This window comes from Erpetoichthys calabaricus, chromosome 9 (genome assembly GCF_900747795.2).
Source record: "Erpetoichthys calabaricus chromosome 9, fErpCal1.3, whole genome shotgun sequence".
Taxonomy (NCBI): Eukaryota; Metazoa; Chordata; class Cladistia; order Polypteriformes; family Polypteridae; genus Erpetoichthys; species Erpetoichthys calabaricus.
Genome location: NC_041402.2, coordinates 26,995,601 through 27,020,507, shown reverse-complemented (window position 1 = coordinate 27,020,507; position 24,907 = coordinate 26,995,601). Strand labels below are relative to the sequence as shown.

At 37.9% G+C, this 24,907-nt stretch overlaps 1 protein-coding gene across 1 annotated transcript in view; it reads right to left on the bottom strand.

Annotated features, from left to right (window-relative positions):
- Nucleotides 1–24,907, bottom strand: part of sardh (sarcosine dehydrogenase) — a 278,779-nt gene that overhangs the window by 104,809 nt on the left and 149,063 nt on the right. Inside the window, exon 16 of the mRNA XM_051931764.1 lies at nucleotides 14,147–14,294. Coding sequence (XP_051787724.1) covers nucleotides 14,147–14,294 — 148 coding nt within the window. The remainder of the gene's footprint in view (nucleotides 1–14,146; nucleotides 14,295–24,907) is intronic.

Here is a 24,907-nt window from a genome sequence, read left to right as displayed (position 1 = left end):
AAATGTGACGCCTGGCATTCACACCAAAGAGTTCAAAATTTGTCTCATCAGACCAGAGAATTTTCTTTCTCATGGTCTGAGAGTCCTTCAGGTGCCTTTTGGTAAACTCCAGGCGGGCTGCCATGTGCCTTTTACTAAGGAGTGGCTTCCGTCTGGCCACTGTACCATACAGGCCTGATTGGTGGATTGCTGCAGAGATGGTTGTCCTTCTGGAAGGTTCTCCTCTCTACACAGAGGACCTCTGGAGCTCTGACAGAGTGACCATCGGGTTCTTGGTCACCTCCCTGACTAAGGCCCTTCTCCCCCGATCGCTCAGTTTAGATGGCCGGCCAGCTCTAGGAAGAGTCCTGGTGGTTTCAAACTTCTTCCACTTATGGATGAAGAAGGCCACTGTGCTCATTGGGACCTTCAAAGCAGCAGAAATTTTTCTGTAACCTTCCCCAGATATGTGCCTCGAGACAATCCTGTCTTGGAGGTCTACAGACAATTCCTTTGACTTCATGCTTGGTTTGTGCTTTGACATGAACTGTCAACTGTGGGACCTTATATAGACAGGTGTGTGCCTTTCCAAATCATGTCCAACCACACTGAATTTACCAAAGGTGGACTCCAATTAAGCTGCAGAAACATCTCAAGGATGATCAGGGCAAACAGGATGCACCTGAGTTCATTTTTGAGCTTCGCGGCAAAGGCTGTGAATACTTATGTACATGTGCTTTCTCAATTTTTTTATTTTAATAAATTTGCAAAAACCTAAAAGAAACTTTTTTCACGTTGTCATTATGGGGTGTTGTGTGTAGAATTCTGAGGAAAAAAATGAATTTAATCCATTTTGGAATAAGGCTGTAACATAACAAAATGTGGAAAAAGTGATGCGCTGTGAATACTTTCTGGATGCACTGTATTTATTCATTTTATCTTCCACTTGTTTTTATGGATTATTTATTTATGGATGAATTTATTTATCAAAGACTGTACTGTACTTTTGAACATGCTGAAACATTTTTGATTGCTGTGGAATAAACTGCACTAAGCACTTTGCACCAGTCTTGTTTCTGTCCTCTCTGCACATGACTATTACTGTCCCGGGAAACAGGCAATGCCAAGGATGCGGGCACCCAAGAACCAGGATCATTAAGTGCAGGTAGTGGCTATAGTAATCACATATTACACTTACCATATTTAACTTTGCCCTTAAGTGTCATGCAGTGTATAGATTTTTACCGTGGCATAATGTTTAATTAACCTTATAACAATTCAGATTTTAAATGAAGGAGTTTCTAAATCATCTGCTACCAAAACTAAATACACCATATTCATAAATATTATATACAAAAACAAAACAGACACCAGGTGTTAGTTGGCCACAGCCTCATACCCAGAATGATTCTCTGCGTCATTCACATAAGATTTCTCTTTTACAGTACTTATCGTTTCATTGGGCACAATAACAATTTGTGGCCTAAACAATTATAGTACTAATGTACAGTATTTCTTTCAGGAAATTTTAATATTTAAACATATGGCATGATGTATAACAGTATGCTATGCTTCCAGAACTAAATGTGCAAAGCACAGGACGTTCGAGATCAACTGAACTTCATTATTTAGTTTAAGTTATTTAGACATTTTCTGAACTGGCAACAATTTTTTGTATGAAATATTAGGTTTTCTCTGCCAATCTGTTGGTTGACAAAACAAGTGACTAGAAGACGAGACTCCAGACTTACAGATGTTTCAGGAAAAATGCATTTTAAAAATTTTGAATGCCTTAAAATCTGCAACCACATAATGCTGGATTTAATATTTAATTTGGATTAGTAAAACATATTGAGCAGGTTGTGGGATTTGAAAGCCTTTTGCCACAATCCCTCAATGGTAAGTAATGCTACCTCATTGATGAAGTTTCCTGGGTTAAATTCCTGACACGACTGCTGTCTTTAGACTTCACAAGTCATTCATGTGTCTTTGTGCTTATTTAATCTTTGCTTACATTGATTTTCCTCTCAAATCCCTATCAATGGCATGTTAGGTTTATTGTTCACCATTGGTTCCTGCCTTGCGCCCATTATGGTCTAGACCAGGGGCCTCATGTATAACGCCGTGCGTAGAACTCACACTATAACATGGCGTAAGCACAAAAGCGGGATTGTGTGTACGCACAGAAAAATACTTTCACGTTCTTCTACTACATAAATCCCGATTTGCGTGAAAAGTAACGCACGTGCACGCGCCTTCTGTCCCGCCCCAACTCCTCCCAGAATTACGCCTCTTTGAATATGCAAATCAATATAAATAGCCTTCTGTGAAAAGACAATGGGAAAAGCACAGGAGAAAATATAAGAATTTCAGCGAATACCAAGTGGATGCAAAGGAAAAACGTACTATTTGTTGGTTTAAGCAGTGGTATAATCAATAAAAGGAAGCTGATCGAGTGACAGAGTGTCGGAGAAACTCGAAGGCTCAACTTCACAAAGTCGCACAGTGCCCGAAATAAAAAAGAAATCACATATCAAAGTCGCCGTGAAAAAGCGAGTCGTAGCCCACCGTCTGAGTGTCATATGAAAGCTTATTAGGGTACAGACAAAAAAAAAGGCACACAGTGGGGAAAAAAGCACGAAATGTCAACTTTAATCTCGAAATTTCCACTTTAATCACGTAGTTTATTTTGCCATTAAAGTAGAACATCATAAACTTCATCTTAAAATCGTTTAATTTACTAGTTTCTCAAATCCCATTGTAACTAAAGTGGCATGTTAAATGCTTTGTTCTGTATTTGATCTTCTATGTGCTCTATGTGTATGAATCACTACCTGCTTTTTAAACGGGCTTTCTCTTTCTCCGACAGGACACATAATCCATTACATTCGTGATATTACAGCTCTCTGAATAATTAAAATACTGAGATGTATACATGATATCTTTTTCATGATGATACGAATGAAAGCATGTTATTAAACATGGGAACATGGTGGCGCAGTGCTTGTTCATGTCTCACGCAAGAGGCTTGCTGCGCCATGCGCGACCTTCAATGAAATAATTTATCACAGCAGTCCTGTCTCTTTCAAACGTACTAACCTCCAATTCCTGTCCTTACTTTTCTTTCTCCAAAAACTCAATCGCCACACAATAAGCTATGTAATAGACGTGAAGCCATCTGTAAGCTTAGAACTTCGATTCTTCAAAACTTTTAAGGAACATTGAAATATCTTAGTAGTACGTGTTTAATTATTATATCCGTCTATCCTTCCAGTGTCGCGTCAGCACCAGCAAGAATACAGCGCAAGGCAGGTGCTATCCCTGAACTAGCTAGCGCTGCGGCACCGTGTCCTCACATGTTTAATTATAAACAATACAGATTATTTAAATGAAGTTAAAGTTTTATCTGTATAATATAATCAACATGTTTTGCTGCATTTCGTCTTAGAAATGAATACCGTCATCACATGTAAATACGCGCTTTATAAAGTGGCGCAGGTTGTGCAATATTATAACTGTAGTGATAGTTTACAGTGAGGTGATTGTACTTCTAAGTAAACAGTTCTACAAGGAGCACTTGATGGACTGATTTAGTGCGTTTAGAGTTCTTGGGATGAAACTGTTTCTAAACCGCGAAGTCCGTACAGGGACTAAAGCGTTTGCTATGGCTCAGGCAGCATCTGCTTCATGCTGTGTACCGATAATTCTCTTTCCAATCAGCTGCTGCTGTGATTCCCCACTCAGATACAGTGATATAAATACTCCGAGTGGTGCAGTGAGAGTAATGTGGAAAAAGATGATCTGCTGTGGCAACCCTTAACGGGATCAGCTGAAAGAACATGCAGTGAGAGTTACAACGCTAAAGCAGTTATGGTATTTGGAATACTATGGCTATTCCCTGGACCATTATATTGCTACAGGTTAATTACAATCAGATGCATTACACTAATAAACAATATGCAGTTAATTTCAGTGTATTTATAAAGCCACGCCAGGAATGTGGATTTAAGAATGAAAGGGTGATCACACAGGAACAGGAGCACTGCTTTGACACTGGGTGCCGCCAGTCTGCAAAACCGGGCGGATAAATTGCGTACGCCAAGGAATGAGTTACCGTGGAAATGTGCGTGGCTTTACGCCAAGTTTAGGTTTTATACATCGCGATTTGAGTGTGGAAAGGTTCGTACGCAACATTTCTGTGCGTACGCACCGTTTATACATGAGGCCCCAGGGGTGGGCAGATTCAGTCCTGGAGGGCCGCAGTGGGTGCAGGTTTTTGTTCCAACCCAGTTGCTTAATTAAAAACCAATCCTTGTCAATTATTTAATTGCATGGCTTGCTAGCACTTTAACTCTGCCATGTCAGGTCATTCTCATATCCTAGATTTATTTTCCTTTCTAAGGATATCATCCAAATGATTTGAAGTCTAAAACAGATGAGTAGTTCTCAGTGCTTCACTTTTTTCTCTTCACTTTCCTTCCAAGTATTTAATTAAACCCAATAGTGTGTGATAAATACACACAGGTGTAAATGAAAACAAGCTAAATGGAGAAATGCTGGTCTCTTTTGTCATTTGCATGGTATTGCTAATTAGGAGCAATTAAAAACCAAGAATACAGCTGTTTAAGACTAAAATAAGTAATAAGGGTTCAAAATCTTAACGAGCGAGACAACTAAAGTGAATCTGAAGTGTTTCTAGAGCAATAAGTGCTTCTTATTAAGCAAGTGGGTTGGAGCAAAAACCTGCAGCCACTGCGGCCCTCCAGGACGGAATCTGCCCACCCCTGGTCTAGACTGGAATTGGTTTCTTGCAACCCCGAATTGAATGAGGATGGTTTCAGAATGTCATGTCTTGTATACTGTATATGCACAAGTAATCTTCATTGAATAACATTACCATAAAGCACCAAGAGAATAGCTTAACACAACTGTGAAAAGATTTTTCACTCAAATCAAAACAAAAAGCAGAAATAATGTACATCCAGAAAAGAAAAAGTAGTAAATAAGTAAACAGGCAATTTAATCTTTCCCAAGTCATTGAAACTTTAAGAGATTACAGATAGAAAGCCATTAATTTTAAATGTCCTCAAGTTTGTATTCAATAATTAAACAATCCACTGAATTAAACTAGATACCTAAAGTGCAAAGTGCAATGAGTGTTCAACGATGACAGCTTGAAGTGAAATGACAGCAATGCAGATGTTTTCGCTTGAATTAGGCAATTCATTTTTAAGATGAATATGAAGGGATGTGAGTATGATTACACCTCACCTGGCATGCAGTTTGGAAATGCGTACAGATATCTGCGCATAAACATGCAAAGAAGAATACACTTCCAAGCAGCTAACTGCAGAAAGCTTTCTGACCAATCTCAAGAGAAACTGTATAAAAAGGGTTGTAATTATCAATAAAAATACTCAATCAAAAGCAACAAAGATGAAACACAGCTACAATCAGGTATGAGGTTGCCAGAACAAACACATTACAATATTAGACTATTGTATTATAACACAAATAAATATATCCATAAAATCCTAGACTGCCTTTTTTCAAATTAGCACAACATATCTTTACAAATAATAATAATAACTCTTTGCATTTATATAGCGCTTTTCTCACTACACAAAGCGCTCAGCAATTGCAGGTTAAGGGCCTTGCTCAAGGGCCCAACAGAGCAGAGTCTCTTTTTGCCATTTTGCAGGATTTGAACCGGCAACCTTCTGATTACCAGTGCAGATCCATAGCCTCAAAACTGCAGAAAGTCTCCCTGGTCTTAACATACTTTTCCATACCCTTATCTCCTCTTCAGTATTTTCTTTCATCTCTGGAAGTCAATGTTTGATTAATACTGTCTTCATTATTCTTTCTAATTGACTTTTCCATTATACTCATCCTTTTCCTTTAGTTACCTGTTCCAGTCTTGATATGCAGTGGTAAAAATTTGCTGTTAAACAGAAACTTTTTCCAAAATGTCTGTTTGGTCTTCCATGGTGGTGAAAGTACGCATTGCTTTTTAAAGCATTAAAGCCTGAAGTTTTAATGATCCCGGAATTTCCACACTTACTCTTTCAAGACGTAAAACTGTGCAGTAAATAATTCTCCAAAGCATTACAATAGTCTGCCACAACTAATACAAAGATATGCTGGTTCTAAACTTTTTATATACTCTCTGTCACATCAGGGTTTCAAAATTAATATATCAATGAATTCAAAACGTGTTGTGTCCTTTTCTAACCTGTTTAATATTAATCCTGAGCAGGGTGGCATGGGGTGGGGCTGGAGGCTAACCTGGCAAGCATAGGGCGAAAGGCAGGAATAACCCCTAGACACAGCGCTAGTCCATTGCAGGGTAAGCTCACCTACACACACACACCACTACCACAACCACTCTAGGGACAGCTTAGTGAAGCCACTCTACCTAACCTGCATGCTGGTCTGTGGGAAGAAACCGGAAAACCCAGAGGAAGCTCACGCAGACACAGGGATATGGACCCTGATCTCCTTACTGTGCCTTCAAACCATGTCACAGTGAATTGTACATTAAAAAGTTCTTCCATACTTGTCTTTCCAAAGCAATAGAAATTCAAGGTCTAGTGTCAGTAGCAAAAAGATGGCCTGATATGAGGTCAAATACATAAATGATATAAAGCTTCACCATATTGAAAATGTTTGTTTTTCTGCTAAACAAACACCTGCATAAATCTTTCTTAAACAAGCTTACACATATGATCCATTGACATAAAGTTGAATGTTTTTTTATTTCTGGAACAGTTGGACAAATACAACGTAGACTGAATATGTTGTGTATTGTACTTTGTAGTCTATTTAAGAAATAAGAAAAAAACAGTAATCTGACATCATCAATCCATTTTCATTTAAGGTCTGGTTTGACTTGAGGAGGAAAATAAACGTTTGCTCAAAAATGAAATACTGTACCTATTTCACACATTGTTGTTTATGTGTAATGAGATCAACAGAGAAGTGTACAGTAATTGTAAGTTAAACTTTCTGATACATGGTTAACTGCTGAATAAACAGATGCAAGAATTTTCCTTAGGCATATACAATACCTTAAAATGATATATCATGTAATGCCACTGCAAAATTATGATAACTATAATGAAAAATGTGTCTAAATTATACTCAGGTCTTAAAGTATTGTAAAGAATTATTATCTAGAACATATTGTTTTTAATTATCTTATCAACCAGTTATTAGAAAATTGGTTAGTTAATTGGAGTATTATGTGATGGATTGGCATAATAACAGGCATGCTATAATACTAAATGGCAGTACAACAACAACATTTATTTCTATAGCACATTTTCATACAAATGATGTAGCTTTACAAGATGAAGAGAGTAGTACTAGGATGTTGTGCTGTGTTAACCATTATGAATGTAGTGAGAAGTCAAGCAAAATGACACAGTTTATTGGCTAACTAACTAACTAACTAACTAATTAACTAACTAACTAACTAACTAACTAACTAACTAACTAACTAACTAACTAACTAACTAACTAACTAACTAAATAACATCTTGCCTGAAAAGGGCCTGAGTTGCCTTGAAAGCTTGCATATTGTAATCTTTTTAGTTAGCCAATAAAGGTTGCCATTGTGCTTTACTTCTCACTACAAGATGAAGAGAGAAAAGTTTATACAAAATAAAAATCTAAAAATAAGATTAGGTAATACTAAGTAACAAAGAATAAAGTAAGGTCCGATGGCCAGGAGGACAGAAAAAACAAACAAAACAAACAAACTCCAGAGGGCTGGAGAAAAAAAAAAAACCAAAATCTGCAGGGGTTCCAAGGCCACAACAACAACAACAACAACAACATTTATTTATACACCGGGCATTCTACCCAACGTACATTATCTCAGTCAGTCCTCATGGTTTTCAGGATCCACTTGGAAGAATAACCAAAACAAAATGCCATATCATAACAATAATAAACTTCAACATTTAAATAACACATGATAGACAATAACAATAATAGAAATGAACAATCTGAGGTGACACAAATATGGACATATAAGGCCACAGTAAATTAAATACAAATTAAATGATGATGCCAAGCATAACACGTTTTTGGCTTAGCCCTTGGGATTTTCATTTTTATAATAATATTTTGGTATTCTAGAGAACAATTTTTCTTTCAGTTTTTAATAAATGTAAACATTTCCTGGTCGATTTTTAACAATGTCTTTGTGCTTCTGCACAATCCACTGAAGCCACTGACAATAGAAAGAAGATAGATGGATAGAACTGAAAAAGCAAGTGGAAGAAATCTGTGTCCAACCAAGCTGCTCCAGTGCATTCACAACTGGAATAAAAAGTTGAGGTTACCAGCAATGTTTCAACAAGACATCATGCTGGACAAAGAAAATGTTAGTAACTGCATTTGGGGCTTTCTAGATAACCACCTAACATCTTATTTTCATTTCAATTCTGGTTACTCATTTAGTTAATTAAAAGTGTGGCTGGGAATTGAATATGTAGCAAAAAGCTTCTTCTTTGTATGTCTTAATGAATGAATGAATGAATTAATAATTAATAATAATTCTTTGCATTTATATAGTGCTTTTTTTTTCTCACTACTCAAAGCGCTCAGCAATTGCAGGTTAAGGGCCTTGCTCAAGGGCCCAACAGAGCAAAGTCCCTATTGGCATTTACGGGATTCGAACCGACAACCTTCCGATTGCCTGCTAGTCAGTTTTGTTTTTTGTTGTATAGAGTATGGAATTAACTTGAGACTATGAATTCATCTGCATGCTGATAACTACTTATGATAAATTTAAAAGAATACTCTTATACCGAACTGATAGATATTATATACTGAAGCACATTTTATTTTGCTTCAAATTTTAAACATTTGTCTTGATACTGAAGAAATGAGAAGAATTAGAGTGATATATGTATAGTGGTTTGAAGTTTGTGTGTTTTTTTCCCACTTTTATGAGGTCTTTTAGGTTAATTGGTGAGTCCAAGCGTTAGATGAGTGCGTAACTGTGCAATGAACTGAAATGAAGTGGAGACTCACCAGAGCTGCTTCCTGGTTTGGGTCTGATGATGCCATATAGACACATAAATCTTGATCTTGAATTGGGATAAGTGGGTTGAAAAAAAACGGAGTGAACAATTATTGAACTAACATAAGATACTCAAAGGAAGCTAGGTTAAGAAGTGAGGTGATGATTAGTGAGCAGCAGTATGGTGTCATGCCAAGAAAGAGTACCACAGAAAAGTTGTTTCCTCTGAGGGTGTTGATGGAGAAGTTTAGAGAAGGCCAGAAGGAGTTGCATTATATGCGTCTCTGTGGACCTGGAGAAAGCATATGACAGGGTGCATCGAGAGGAGTTGTGGTATTGTATGAGTCGGGAGTGGCAGAGAAGTATGTAAGAGTTGTACAGGATATGTACGAGGGAAGAGTGACAGTGGTGAGGTCTGCGGTAGGAGTGACAGATGCATTCAAGGTGGAGGTGGGATTACATCAGGGATCGGCTCTGAGCCCTTTCTTATTTGCAATGGTGATGGACAGGTTGACAGACGAGATTAGACAGGAGTCCCCATGGACTATGATGTTTGCTGATGACATTGTGATCTGTAGCGATAGTAGGGAGCACGTTGAGGAGACCCTGGAGAGGTACAGATATGCTCTGGAGAGGAGAGGAATGAAGGTCAGTAGGAACAATACAGAATACATGTGTGTAAATGAGAGGGAGGACAGTGAAATGGGTGTGAAGAGGATGGACAGGATTAGAAATGAGGACGTTAGAGGGTCGGCTCAAGTTGGACGGTTGGGAGACAGAGAGGCGAGATCGTATTGGTTTGGACATGTGCAGAGGAGAGATGCTGAGTATATTGGGAGAAAGATGCTAAGGATAGAGCTGCCAGGCAAGAGGATAAGAGGAAGGCCTAAGAGAAGGTTTATGGATGTGATGAGAGAGGACATGCAGGTGATGGGTGTGACAAAACAAGAAGCAGAGGACAGAAAGATATGGAAGATGATGAACAACTGTGGCAACCCCTAACGGGATCAGCCGAAAGAAGCAGAAGAAAAGATACTCAAAGGGCTCTTAAATTAGTAAAGTATTTAGTAATGCAACACAATACACATTAAATGTACGGTCATATACATGATTTTGCAATTGCAGAAGGTTTTCAACAGGTTCCTCTGCTTAGGTTTTGATGTTACTAACAATATGGGAAAAGAAAGATGTTCACAGTACTCAGATTTCATTATTTCAACTACAGCAACAAACAAAGCAAAATGGACAGGATTCAAAATTATAATTAATATAATTATTTAGACACTTAAAGAGAATATGGTACTTGGATATGATGAAAGCTTGATAAGAGAAAAATCTGAAAAAATCTGCATGAATTACTGTAGATAGCAAACTAGCAACATTACATTTGTGCTTCTTTGTTAGTCGTCAATCTATTAATGACAAGATTCCAATGCAAAAATAATCCATCCCAGTTATGGCATCATATAAATGAAATTAACAATTTAAAGAACTGCAAAATCCTTTTACATAATTAACAATTCATAAACTGCGGTGGGCTGGCACCCTGCCCGGAGTTTGTTCCTGCCTTGTGCCCTGTGTTGGCTGGAATTGGCTCCAGCAGACCCCCGTGACCCCTGTGCTAGGATATAGCGGGTTGGAAAATGACTGACTGACTGACTGACAATTCATAAGTCTTAAACTACAGCCCCAACCATTAAAACTATACTTTCTACCTGCTTTTCCAGGGGATGGCTGAGGCCAATCCTAGTCAGGCCAAGCAGGACAGACTAGGCCAAACTTTACTAATTAAAATCTTCCTATTTGTCCTGATGAATTCCCAGAACCTCTCAGGGCAGTCAAGAGACATAACCACTCTATACCATTTCCTGGGACATCTCCTAATGGGCTATGCTTAGCATGTTTGACGTGCCCAGGAAGAATTATAATTTCATGGCCAAGCCACCTCCAGTGGGTCCTCTCAATCCAGAGAAGCAGAGGTTCTACTCCCAGGCTGATCAGCTCCTCACTCTGTCATACAGCATGAGTACAGCAGTCCTGTGCAGGCACCTCACTTTCACTGCTTATTCTCACAATCTCATGATTTCGATCACTATCCAAATGGAACAGGGGTGTGGATGGAAAGGAAGGCTGACCAGCAATTTAAAAGCTTTGTCAAAGGGCTTAGCTGGTCCATTATTTGTAAACCCACCGTCATTGCACAAATTAATTTGGTGAACTTTAAAATCACCTCAACCGTCATTTTTGAGCAAGTCTGAGGTACCTGAACTTTTCCCCAAGGGGCAGCTGTTCAACCTTTATAACTACAATAAGAAGGCTCTTGGATAAATAGGCCAATGATAAATGACTACTGGCTACTTAAACAAATGACAAAATTTATATTTGCATAATTAACAATGTTCAGTTTACATGATACAGTTGCATTTTCATTTTCAGTTATTTCCGAAATAATCAAGAAAAAATTCTCAATTACTTCACTAGTTTAATATATTCTTGGAAAATAATGTTTTGCTGTTACTAAGAAAAAAAGTAGTTTTACAGCGAATAAACACTCTGCCTAATATCAACTATCCTTTTTACTGTAGTAAGCATCATGGCAGTAAATCTTGCAGGCTGTTTATTTAGAAATCAGACTGACCTTGAACCAAGTACTATCCAGAGTGTGTCTAATTCCAATCAAAAAGTTAATAAAACTGTGATAAAATAGTTACAGCGAGCATCCAAATCTGAATGTCTTAGGTGAAAATTTAAAATAAATAAATAAAAGCTCAAATTTGGAACATCCAGAAATGGAAATGTAGCAATTAAGTGGTAAAACTGTACTTTAATATAAATGTAAGGGGAATTGCAAACATATGTGATATTCCCCATGCCACTGCTCTTTACAAAAATAAAATTGCAGCAATGAGGAATATACTGTAGAAATATTCTTTGTTGATGTGAATGCTGAATCAACGTAATACAAACTTAATACAGAGAATGGTTTAGTAAACTGCATATGTTGTTTTCTCTCCATTGTCTCTGAGTTAGCTTGGTTAAAAAAAAAAAAAAAAAAAAAAAAGGACATGAATTATAACCAAATTCAAGCAACCCTACAGTATGATGCAAGCACACTTTTACCAAAAGGAAAGTTAATTAAATCACAAAACTATATAGAGTAGATTTCCAAACACCTAATGGTAAGAAATAACAGAATGAGATCTCTTCATGCAATCTATCTGGAGCTGATAACCTCTGACCTATGGAAAACTGCATGTCTAGTAAAATAAAAACGTGCCCAGTGAGTGCCACCCTGTGGTGGTGTCACATTTTGAACATAAATATGAAACCCGCAAATAAAAAAATGAAAGGAATTTAAAATTTTAGTGCAATATGGAATTAAGTATAATTTTTGTTATAGATAATTTTATATATTGTAAATTGAAGGGGAAAATACATTGTATAATTGCACATTCTTCTGTTTTGCTTCGGTTTTTCTCCGTATAGAATGGTTTACTTCCATAGCCCTGAAATGTGTGTTATGTTAATTGGCCACTTTAATTAACGGATCTTTAGGTACGTGAGTGTGCTGTACGGTGGAGCGGCTGCTGCCCCATTCATGGCTGATTTCTTCCCTACCTCCATTGCCGATGGGACAAGGTGTGGCTTCTCCTTGGTCATTAAGAATGGATCGCTATTCATTATAAGTTAGTCAGATCTGCAAATATCAAAATCATTTAGTTGTTGATGTTGCTTGCAATCTGTATTAAACAGCAGTACAAAAAATGACTGTTGGATATGAAAAAACAAATTTAAAATAACAGTAAAAATAAAATGAAGGATTTTCTATTAAAATTAATATTCCTACTTTATCACGCAGCCAATTCACAACTTTGGGGAGTATTAACATAAATGTTTATTATTTATGGTAAATATACAATAGTTAGGATATAGCAAACAGAGTGGCTAGCGGCCAGGCGATTAAAATTAAAATTAAAATTAAAAAGGAAAAAAAAAAAACAAAATGATCTCATCTTTTTATTATGGAAATAGATACACACTAATTTACTGTAGATTTAGAAAGATATTAGAAAAGGGATTAAAAAAAAATATTGCATATTAGAACTCTAATTTAACATTTTTTATTGGACTGTGTTTTACACAGCACATTGTACCATGATTTGTATAGCATCATGGGTCTGATTGCTTGGCTATAACTCTTATTGTAATGCATATATTTTGAAACTAAATAAAATAAAACAAAATTGGGATATTTCAGAAATGTAATTTTATGGAATCTATATATATAAAATTTAATTTCTGTCTGTCTTTTGAAGCGTCATATAAAAACCACTGCACCAATTTTTACAAAAATGCAGTTATTTATAATTAACTTCTACCATAACTAATTACATAGGCTATCAAAATTCTAGATTTTCAATATATAATAGTACTACAGTGTTGTACCGTGTTACCCATTATGAATGTAGAGAAAAGCCAAGCAAAATGACACCTTTTATTAGGTAACTAAAATGATTACAATATGCAAGATTACATCTTGCCTGAAGAAGGGGCCTCAGTTTCCTCGAAAGCTTGCATATTGTAATCTTTTTAGTTAGCCAATAAAAGGTGTCATTTTGCTTGGCTTTTCTCTATATATATATAAATTTAGAAAAGAAAAAAATGTGTCAACTTCACTAAAAGTTGCCATTATCAGCTGAAATAATATTAAATTAATAGCACTACATATCTGCTGGATGGCAGCAACAAGCCAATAGTATCAGTCAGTCAGTCATTGTCCAACCCGCTATATCCCAACACAGGGTCACGGGAGTCTGCTGCAGCCAATCCCAGCCAATATAAGGGTGCAAGGTAGGAAAAAACCCGGGGCAGGACGCCAGCCCACTGCAGGGCACACACACACACAAACACCAAGCACACACTAGGGACAATTTAGGATCGCCAATGCACCTAACCTGCATGTCTTTGGGCTGTGGGAGGAAACCCATGCAGACACGGGGAGAACATGCAAACTCCATGCAGGGAGGACCCGGGAAGCGAACCCAGGTCTCCTAACTGCGAAGCAGCAGTGATATCCATTGCGCCACCGTGCCACCCTAATATACATTTCATTCTATTATTAGTAAATCTTACCTCTGTGGTCCTTGAATGCTGATCATCCCCAAATCTTCTGAACAATCCAACAACTCACACTGAAACTTCTGGTCTTGAAGCACAGTCTTAATGTGTGACCAGTTATGCTGTGCCACTGCACCACCTATGGCGAGGTAGTAACCATAGCCTAACAAAGGAGATTAGAAAGTATAGAGAAGGAAGGATTAAAAAAAACTGTTCAGTGTGAAAAAGGTAATATGCTCCATTCAGATACCTAACACTTTCTAATTCAATTTAGATATGCAGCAACTGCAGAAATTCAAACAATTGAAATATTGTATAAGAAATAATTCTGCATAATGAAGTGAAAAAAATGTGAAATAGTTTAAACTGTCACAGTTATAAATAAAGAATGATTAACTTTGCAGTTGAAGGTTAGATGTGCAATAAATATTGTGAGATATATATTTAGGTATAGCATAACAAGTAGCTGGAGGGTTTTATACTAACATATTGAGGATTCAGGACATACGCAAAGCTATACTTTGCAACAAGTTTCTATTAAATGATTATGTATGATCCATCATGCTAAATGCATTGGTAAACAACACATGAGTTGAAATGGATTATAATTATAACATAAAAAATCCCATTTTATACACTAAATGGCATCCAGATCAGAAGGCTGTCTGTACGTATCTTTGGTATTTTTGAATGTAACTTAGTAAGATACAGACTTCCATGAACTGTTTAACATTTAACACAAATTCAAATCTTCAGCAACTTCAGTTATAAACAGTACTATCACACAAAAATGGAACAAAACAAAACAAAAACATGAATGAAATGTTTGCATTTTTCATTGATTAATCATCCAGAATAAACACAATGAAATTATTTGAATAGAAAACAATGAAAGTCGCAGCCCCTTTTTTGAGAAAGAAGTAAACAAATGCCTTTCCCCACTGTATTATGTTAAATTCAGAGCTCAACTTGTGAAGCATTTTAGATTAGTGGGGACCCCCCACTGCACGTCCCCATTCCTGCCCATTTCTGGAGGTGGCCACACTAGACAATGAAGAAGAAAAAAAAAAACACTAATTTTCCAATAACTAAAAGGTGTGACTGGTGTGTTTTAGATCAATCTAAATAAAAGTCAGTGAAAAAAAGATGTTATTTTCTAACTATTTAGGCTCCAAATGCAAAACATGCAACATGATGACAGCTTGGTGTCTCCTTAGAAATAAAGAGGCACTGAGAATGTATTAAAATGGACAAAAGCAAAATAAAGTCACCAGGAAAGTCAGTAAAGATAGATAAATAGAAATCAATGTGAATATATTACTAATCCAGATAAACACTGTCAGATAATGACTGCTCATCATTCCCAGGTATGGAGGCACAGGGGAATAACCTCTTACCTCCTTACTATCTGTGCTTTTGTGTTGTATAAAAATGCTTTGCATTCACTGTTTTTGTAGAAATTTAAGAAATGATTTTCAGAAGTCTCAGAAATTACTTTCTGTACAAAAAAGTTGGTGTGACACTTCAACAGAGCAATGAATTGTGTATCTGATTAGCTGTGGCAGATGACTTGTTCCTTTATTAGCCAAACTTGCTCCTCTGATTTATAAAATTTTGGAAAAAGGCCCCTGATGGGCAAAAATTCCTACCTGTCAAAATAGAAGGGAAGGCCATTAATAAATAAAAAGAAACCATTCAGCGCATCAAAATTGTCTGGTTAGCCAATAGTTAAGTCACCCAGATCCCATTTTTTAAGGTTTCTTTATCAACTATGTGAGTTTTTAGTTTGTTCTTTAATCCTAGATTTCATCTTAAATGCTCTATTCCCTAATTTCTAATAGTACTAGTAAGCCCGCGATTTGCCAGCGAATCCTATATCCAAGAATAGCAATCAGTTTCTGTTCCGTCCGATATCTGGATGGATGACATATCATGGAGGGTGGGTGCATCTGGGGAAATGTCATTTAATTACATACACATATCTGTAGTAAAGCGGTCTCGTTTTGTGGAGACGTGATCCCGTTGCCTTTGCTGACACTGACTGCTGGCAGAGTGGAGCACAGCAAGTTCAGCCCTGCGTCCATATCCGGTTTACACCGTGTAGTTTGGACGTCTGGGGATTCCATACTGTAATACTGTAATGTGATTCACATATGCGCTGAATCCTCTTGGTTTTGTTTTCTCTGTGGCGGGCTCGTTGCAGTGCGGCAGTGCGAGTGCACCTCGATGCGCCCTGTGCCCAGCGCCCTGTGTCCATATCCGGTTTACAACCTTTTGTGTTTTCTCTGTGGCGGGCTCGTTGCAGTGCGGCAGTACGTGTACGCCTCGATGCACTGCAGTGCGCGTGCGCCCAGCACCCTTCGTCCATATCCGGTTTACAACCTTCGGTAAGTAAGATGGATTCTTAAATAAGTGTCTCACTGTTCAATTGACGAACAGGATTATTGTTGACTTTGGGATTTTGGAATACCCACCTTCGTCTCAGTCCACAATAACATAAATACAGTCAGTCAGTCAGTCAATCATAATCCAACCCGCTATATCCTAATACTGGCTCACGGGGGTCTGCTGGAGCCAATCCCAGCCAACACAGGGCGCAAGGCAGGAAACAAACCTTTGGCTGGGCACCAGCCCACCGCAGATAACATAAATACATTTTTTTAGTTTTAAAAGTTTTTCACTTACACTAGCATTTTCAAATTGTTTTCCAAAAGTTTATCACACAGTGAATCAGCAAAAATATATAAATCTTTCTTATTGGGCATGTGGTGGCTCTGAGGCTAGGGATCTGCACTGGCAATCAGAAGGTTGCCGGTTTGAATCCTGTAAATGCCAAAAGAGACTCTGCTCTGTTCGGCCCTTGAGCAAGGCCCTTAACCTGCAATTGCTGAGCACTTTGAGTAGTGAGAAAAGCGCTATATAAATGCAAAGAATTATTATTATTATGTGCAACTCATCAGCCAATAGTGTTGTTTCATTACCGAGCAAACATGAAGTAAATCGAAAAGCTGAAAGAACAAAGCAACTTCTGTGAGAGCCCAGAGAATACAGTACAGCTGTTGTAAAGGTTATAAATGAGTATAAAAAGTTTTAGAAAATATAGACTGGGAGTCCTAACAAAATAAATAATAATAATAATTATTCCTTACATTTTATATAGAGCTCTTCTCACTACTCCAAGTGCTCTCCAAACAGGGAAGATGCACCACCACTGCGCCACCAGAGTATTGGACTGTTTCAATACACAATAACCTATTGACTGATGCAAAGAACTTAGGAAAGAACAGTCTCTGTGGTATAGAGGAGATCGTAGGATAAAAGGGAATTCAGTGACTGATCACATGTCAATTATATGCCAGTGATTCTAAAAATTTCCATTTTTTCAATTAATACTGCTATGTGAGACAAAGCTTTTTCATATTTACACACTTTGGAAAGCATTTTTGAAATGATTCATTTGAGGGTTGAAAATATAGTTTAGTGAGAATGGAAGGCCAAAATGAACAAAAACAGAAGTGTTTTCAAATTTCCCTGTGCTACTGTAGAATAGGTCCTAGGCACTTAAATACCTTTCCCTGCTGAAGATTGACAAGATTTAAATCACTGAGCCTGTCACAGTAGGAGATGCCCTTAACTCAAGGATGCATTTGTTTCTTCTCATCTGCACAGCTTCTACAGCTGATATTTTTTTTAATATGGTGACAAGCACTGCACACAGCTGCAGCTTCACTAGCTCTTCAGAGAGTCAGAGCATAGCACTCCTTAAATTATTATTCAACATTTGTTAAAACATGATCTAACATTTTATCTGTTTTTTAATTGCTTTTTTGCACACTCCTTAGAGATCTGAATGTTGCCTTAAGATAAACCCTTAAATCCGTATCAGAGGTTCTTTCAGAAGCACTTTGCACTTGCCTATGTCTAATTGAATTTGCTAAGTGTTTTCTTAATTCTAGGGACTGCTACAATCTTTTTGAATTGCTTTTGCGGGCGGCACAGTGGCGCACGGGTTCGCTTCCCGGATCCTCCCTGCATGGAGTTTGCATGTGCTTGGTGTGTGCACCCTGCGGTGGGCTGGCGCTCTGCCCGGGGTTTGTTTCCTGCCTTGCGCCCTGTGTTGGCTGGGTCCAGCAGACCCCTGTGACCCTGTAGTTAGGATATAGCGGGTTGGATAATGGATGGATGGATGGATGGAATTACTTTTGCTGCTATCTTCAGGTAGAACTGGGCTATATGGAAATTTTATCACGATAATTTTTTATCAGTCGATATCGATATATAGCACGATACAAGTCAAATCACTATTTTCGTCAAGATTATAGGTTTCTTTTTAGTCCTAAGTGAGATGTGAAGATATCATAAGGTTCATTTTGGTTTAAATATTACTTATTTTCTATCAGAAATTGAACATAACAAATTTACTGCAGAACATCATACAACTGTTTTTCAAATACATAAAATAGGTATACATAATAAACTAAAATCTTAATTCTGACCAGTCAAAAGCTTCAAGTTTTACATGAGAACACAAACAAAATGCACAATTAAATTATTTGGTCAATTCCAAATAAACAAAATAGGTAATACAAAATAAAAAAGTCTCAATTCTTACCAGTCAAAAGCTTTCATGTTTTATAGGGGAACACACTATAATTGTCAGTCAACTCCAAATAAAATAAATCTTAATTCTAAAATCTTAAATCTAAAACTAACATCTTAAAGCTTTCAAGTTCTACAAAAGTACACAATGTAAATTCTTTGGTCAGTTCCAAATAAATAAAGTAGGTATTATTACAAAATAAAATTTCAAAAAACTACCTCTATACTGTATCCTTTCCTTTATATAGACTCAAAGTGTTTTAAGTGGTTGGGAAACAAACCCACAAATAAATAGACAAAAAGCACTCTGTATATATCCTCAGTACAAATTCAAGCACCTTTCAAATGTAAATGAAGGAAAACAAACAAAATTGACATATTCACTTAATTGTGTTCGGCCTATGCTCCAAGGCAAAAAAAAGAAAGGCCCAATAAATCCCCATCAGTTCAGCACTTGCTTGAGTCTGGGACTGTAAATTCTTACATAATACGTGCTTTAAAGGAGGGCACTGCTTCAGATGGTACAAAAGATTAGTGGAATTACATGTCTTTGTGGGAACATGATTTCAACACAACTTGCAGTGCATGCTACTCTTCTTCTTGTTGGATTTTAAATAGCCAAAACATCTCCACACTACAGAATTTCTCTGACCCTTCTTTTCAACAATGTCCTCATCTTTTAAGCCTTGGGCTGTGTCTTTTGCATTGTCTTCTTCGGTAACGTTGTTTTTTTTGTTAGTTTTCATTAACATTTTTTATCGACATTTTCTCTTCTATTTCACTTCCTCTCCTGATGTCCTGACTTGCGTGGCTGATGCAACTCAAACATTAACACGTATGCTGCAGCCAGGTCTGGCTGAAGTGTAACTCTATTCGAGCCACATGACTGGTATGGTGCGGTGCTATTCTCCTTATCATTGGCTTTTTTGTGTTGTCTGTCAAAACATGGATAGCATGAGTTATATCGACTTTCTATAGAACATGTCTTACGTTTCTACTGAGGAAAAGTTATTTCACGATGTACAGTGCATCCGGAAAGTATTCACAGCGCATCACTTTTTCCACATTTTGTTATGTTACAGCCTTATTCCAAAATGGATTAAATTCATTATTTTCCTCAGAATTCTACACACAAAACCTCAAAATGACAACATGAAAAAAGTTTACTTGAGGTTTTTACAAATTTATTAAAAATAAAAAAAACTAAGAAATCCCATGTACATAAGTATTCACAGCCTTTGCTCAATACTTTGTCGATGCACCTTTGGCAGCAATTACAGCCTCAAGTCTTTTTGAATATGATGCCACAAGCTTGGCACACCTATCCTTGGCCAGTTTTGCCCATTCCTCTTTGCAGCACCTCTCAAGCTCCATGAGGTTGGATGGGAAGCGTCGGTGCACAGCCATTTTAAGATCTCTCCAGAGATGTTCAATCAGATTCAAGTCTGGGCTCTGGCTGGGCCACTCAAGGACATTCACAGAGTTGTCCTGAAGCCACTCCTTTGATATCTTGGCTGTGTGCTTAGGGTCGTTGTCCTGCTGAAAGATGAACCGTCACCCCAGTCTGAGGTCAAGAGCGCTCTGGAGCAGGTTTTCATCCAGGATGTCTCTGTACATTGCTGCAGTCATCTTTCCCTTTATCCTGACTAGTCTCCCAGTTCCTGCCGCTGAAAAACATCCCCACAGCATGATGCTGCCACCACCATGCTTCACTGTAGGGATGGTGCCAGGTTTCCCCCAAACGTGACGCCTGGCATTCACACCAAAGAGTTCAATCTTTGTCTCATCAGACCAGAGAATTTTCTTTCTCATGGTCTGAGAGTCCTGCAGGTGCCTTTTGGCAAACTCCAGGTGGGCTGCCATGTGCCTTTTACTAAGGAGTGGCTTCCGTCTGGCCACTGTATCATACAGGCCTAATTGGTGGATTGCTGCAGAGATGGTTGTCCTTCTGGAAGGTTCTCCTCTCTCCACAGAGGACCTCTGGAGCTCTGACAGAGTGACCATTGGGTTCTTGGTCACCTCCCTGACTAAGGCCCTTCTACCCCGATCATTCAGTTTAGATGGCCGGCCACCTCTAGGAAGAGTCCTGGTGGTTTCGAACTTCTTCCACTTACGGATGATGGAGGCCACTGTGATCATTGGGACCTTCAAAGCAGCAGAAATTTTTCTGTAACCTTCCCCAGATTAGTGTCTCGAGACAATCCTGTCTCTGAGGTCTACAGACAATTCCTTTGACTTCATGCTTGGTTTGTGCTCTGATATGAACTGTCAACTGTGGGACCTTATATAGACAGTGCCTTTCCAAATCATGTCCAGTCAACTGAATTTACCACAGGTGGACTCCAATCAAGCTGCAGAAACATCTCAAGGATGATCAGGGGAAACAGGATGCACCTGAGCTCAATTTGAGCTTCATGGCAAAGGCTGTGAATACTTATGTACATGTGCTTTCTCAATTTTTTTATTTTTAATAAATTTGCAAAAATCTCAAGTAAATGTTTTTCACGTTGTCATTATGGGGTGTTGTGTGTAGCATTCTGAGGAAAAAAATGAATTTAATCCATTTTGGAATAAGGCTGTAACATAACAAAATGTGGAAAAAGTGATGCGCTGTGAATACTTTCCAGATGTACTGTATCTTTATCATCTTATCACCCAGCTCTATCTTTAGAATTTGTTGCCATTCAGTGTAGTTTGCCATGAGTAGATTTCCCTGTGATTCATAAATTAACAATTGTATATACTGTAGCTTTATTTCTGACACAAAAGTTTTAATATTGTAAATAGGATTAATATGAGGGGTGTTCAGTTATAAAGAGGAATTTTCATGCTTTGTTCTTATAAATAGTGCAAGGTAGACGTGACTCATTGAACAAACACACACATAATATGAACTTGTCGTTAGTAGTGCTAGCTGCTCTTTCCCCCCCTTCCTGTGAGTTGTAATCAACATGTCAGAGCAGGAGGTACACAGTAGTGTTGCACAGCGCATTATTATTCAATTTTTGACAAATGGATTCATTCCATCTAAGATTTATTTGAGACTCAAAAAATAGTTTGGGGATGAGTGTTTCTCTCTCTCAGTCTAGAGTGTATGATTGGTGCAAGTCATTCAAAGAGGGACTATCATCTCTTTGGTCCACTTAAGGAATTTTTAGGAGGGAAAAAATTCAAGTCAATGAGGAGGTTATTGACGCTGTGCAAGAATGGGTCAACATGGAGTCAAGAGACTTCTACTCTTCTGGGATTTAGGAGCTTCCTGAACACTGGAACAAGTGTGTTGCAGTGGCAGGAGACTATATAGAAAAATAGTGTGTAAGTCGTTTCATTGTATTCAATAAATAAAGCGTAGCTCATAAATTCCTGTTTATATTTGAATGCCCCTCATACATTACTGAAGTATTTGTAAAGGTGTGAAAGCTTCAACCCATGACACTGATCCTTCACTCCTCACTAACTGAACAAATTCATCTGTTTTTGTGCCCTGTCTGTATATTCTAGCTTCCCATTACCTTTCCTAATTCACCATTCTTTTACTACTAGAGTATTAAAGAGTTTCTTTTAGTCATCTCTCACCTTTTCTACAATGTTTCTCTCCAACTGCCTTTTAGCTTTCCTAATATCCTTTTTAACCTTTGCTCTCTACAGTTAGCGCTGGAGATACTAGTCTTCATCACCTTATACAGTTACTTTTTTCTTTTGTGACTTCTGTTTTAGCTCCTTATTTATCCACAACAGAGATTTCTTTAATTTTTGACAATATATAAAATTTGTTATAAACTTGCTCAACATTATATGTAAAACAATTTTAAACCAGCCCCACATCTCCACAAGTGTCTTCACACTTGAAACCTATCCCAATTTATCTTACTGAGGCATCGCTGCATCTGCTCAAAATTTGCCCTACTGAAATTAAACTGAACTGCTTTAATTTTTGAATATGTATGATGCCTAAACATTGTGAAATGTATTATATTATAGCTACTTGACCCTAATGGTTTGTTAACACCTATCCCCTACATTTTATTCCTAATTATTACAGAATACAAAATCTTGACAGGTTTACCCAATGGCTTGCCATTCTATCTCATCTATAATTAGAAAAGGTAATTACTACATAAAATAAGCTACGATTGTAAGTAGTTGTTTTACAATGGGGTGACAAGCTAAAGTTAGAAAATCGGGATTTAATAGAAAATGGACCGAACCTTAACAAAACTGATAATGTCATTTCTCAATGGAGTCTCTACCCTTCTCAATACACTTGTGCCACCTGCCTGGAAGTGCCTGGATTCCAGCAGAATAGAAGGTTGTATTCTGTCCGCACAACCACTTGTGCACTCGAGTTATTGTTGCACACTACAAACCGAGGGGTACTACAGTCAGACTCCCCCTCGTATAACATCCAGAATAGACAGCACATAGCAACCCCAGCTACTACTTGAATGAGCATAGCAAATTTTGAATTAAATATATTAGTACTGAAAAAGGAAACAAAAATGTAGTCAGAAAGATCCAGGCATTATACAGAGACCAAACAGTTGCAGTCAAGATCTAAATTCTACTAGACTTAATGAAACAAAGGTATGATCTAGCACATATGGCTGTCTATAGTAACAGAAAAAGCAAATAAGGGTACCATGGTTTCTTACTGGTCAGTGCAGCTGCCTCATGGGTCAGTTTTCTTTGTTTGGAGTCTCTACCTTCTCAATACGCTGGTTTTTGTCAAGGTACTCCCATTTTCCTCCCACATTTTAGAGAAACATTTTAAATAAATCTGTCTATGAAAGCAGGGCGGCACGGTGGCACAGTGGGTAGCACTGCTGCCTCGCAGTTGGGAGACCTGGGGACCTGGGATCGCTTCCCGGGTCCTCCCTGCGTGGAGTTTGCATGTTCTCCCCGTGTCTGCGTGGGTTTCCTCCGGGCGCTCCGGTTTCCTCCCACAGTACAAAGACATGCAGGTTAGGTGGATTGGTGATTCTAAATTGGCCCTAGTGTGTGCTTGGTGTGTGGGTGTGTTTGTGTGTGTCCTGCGATGGGTTGGCACCCTGCCCGGGATTGTTTCCTGCCTTGTGCCCTGTGTTGGCTGGATTGGCTCCAGCAGACCCCCGTGACCCTGTGTTCGGATTCAGCGGGTTGGATAATGGATGGATGGATGGATGTCTATGAAAGCAGGCCCTGGAATGAACTGGTGTCCCATTTAGAATTGATTTGGGTCTTGTTCCTGAAACTGCAGGGACAAGTTTGGGGCTCCTGTTGTATTAAACATGCCTCATAATGTTTTGTTATAAAAAATAAATAAATAGTTCATTAAGAATATGGAGGCTACACCAAGCAGTTACTGTATGGCAAATGGTTACAATACTAAGAGAGACAAATGTTAATTTAGTATTATATACCTATTAAATCAAATGCATGGTTAGCTTAAATAAGTGAGAAGTTGAAATGTTTTTATATGGAGCTGCACTCTACTGTACTTACAACAAACGTTAAATGAGGACTTTGCAGAAAGTCCAAAATAGACATTCTGTGCTCCTTATCTTGCACTCTAATCCTGCTATTTAAAAAAATCACAGTGCTTCACTAGCTATGTTTAAGGGCACAAATTTGTTCCATCAGCACTCTGAATAAAAGTCCGTTACCATAACAACTTAGTAAATATTTCACATCTCTCCTTTAAAGCAGCATCTCAGCGTTATTGAAGCTTACTACAGATATTGCAAAGCAGATTTAATTTAAATGTGTCGTGTTGTGCTCAAATATTTATTGAATCAGACAAATACAAGAAAGGAAAGATTACAACTTATTTTAAAAGAGAAACATAAAAAAGAAACGCCTTCACAGGCACACCCACCAAACCCCCCAAATCCTTACCCAACTCTTTGAGGAAGAAGAAGAAAAAAAAGGTAAATAAGGGCAGTGTCCAACCACTGGAACAGAAACTAAAAAGCTGCTTGGAATGAGCAAAAATTATTTAGAGGCCTCCCACTTCACTGACCCTGCACACAATCAAGCTATGCAGCCAGTGAGTTCCAGATAATCGAACTGGATGACCCATTTATCTGTGATGCAAACAGGTCAAGAAGAACTAAGCTATTGAAAGAGGACTTTCTAAATTCCAAACATTATAACAAAGACAGTCATGGAATTCCAGTGTGAAGTCAGTGTCAAACTGGC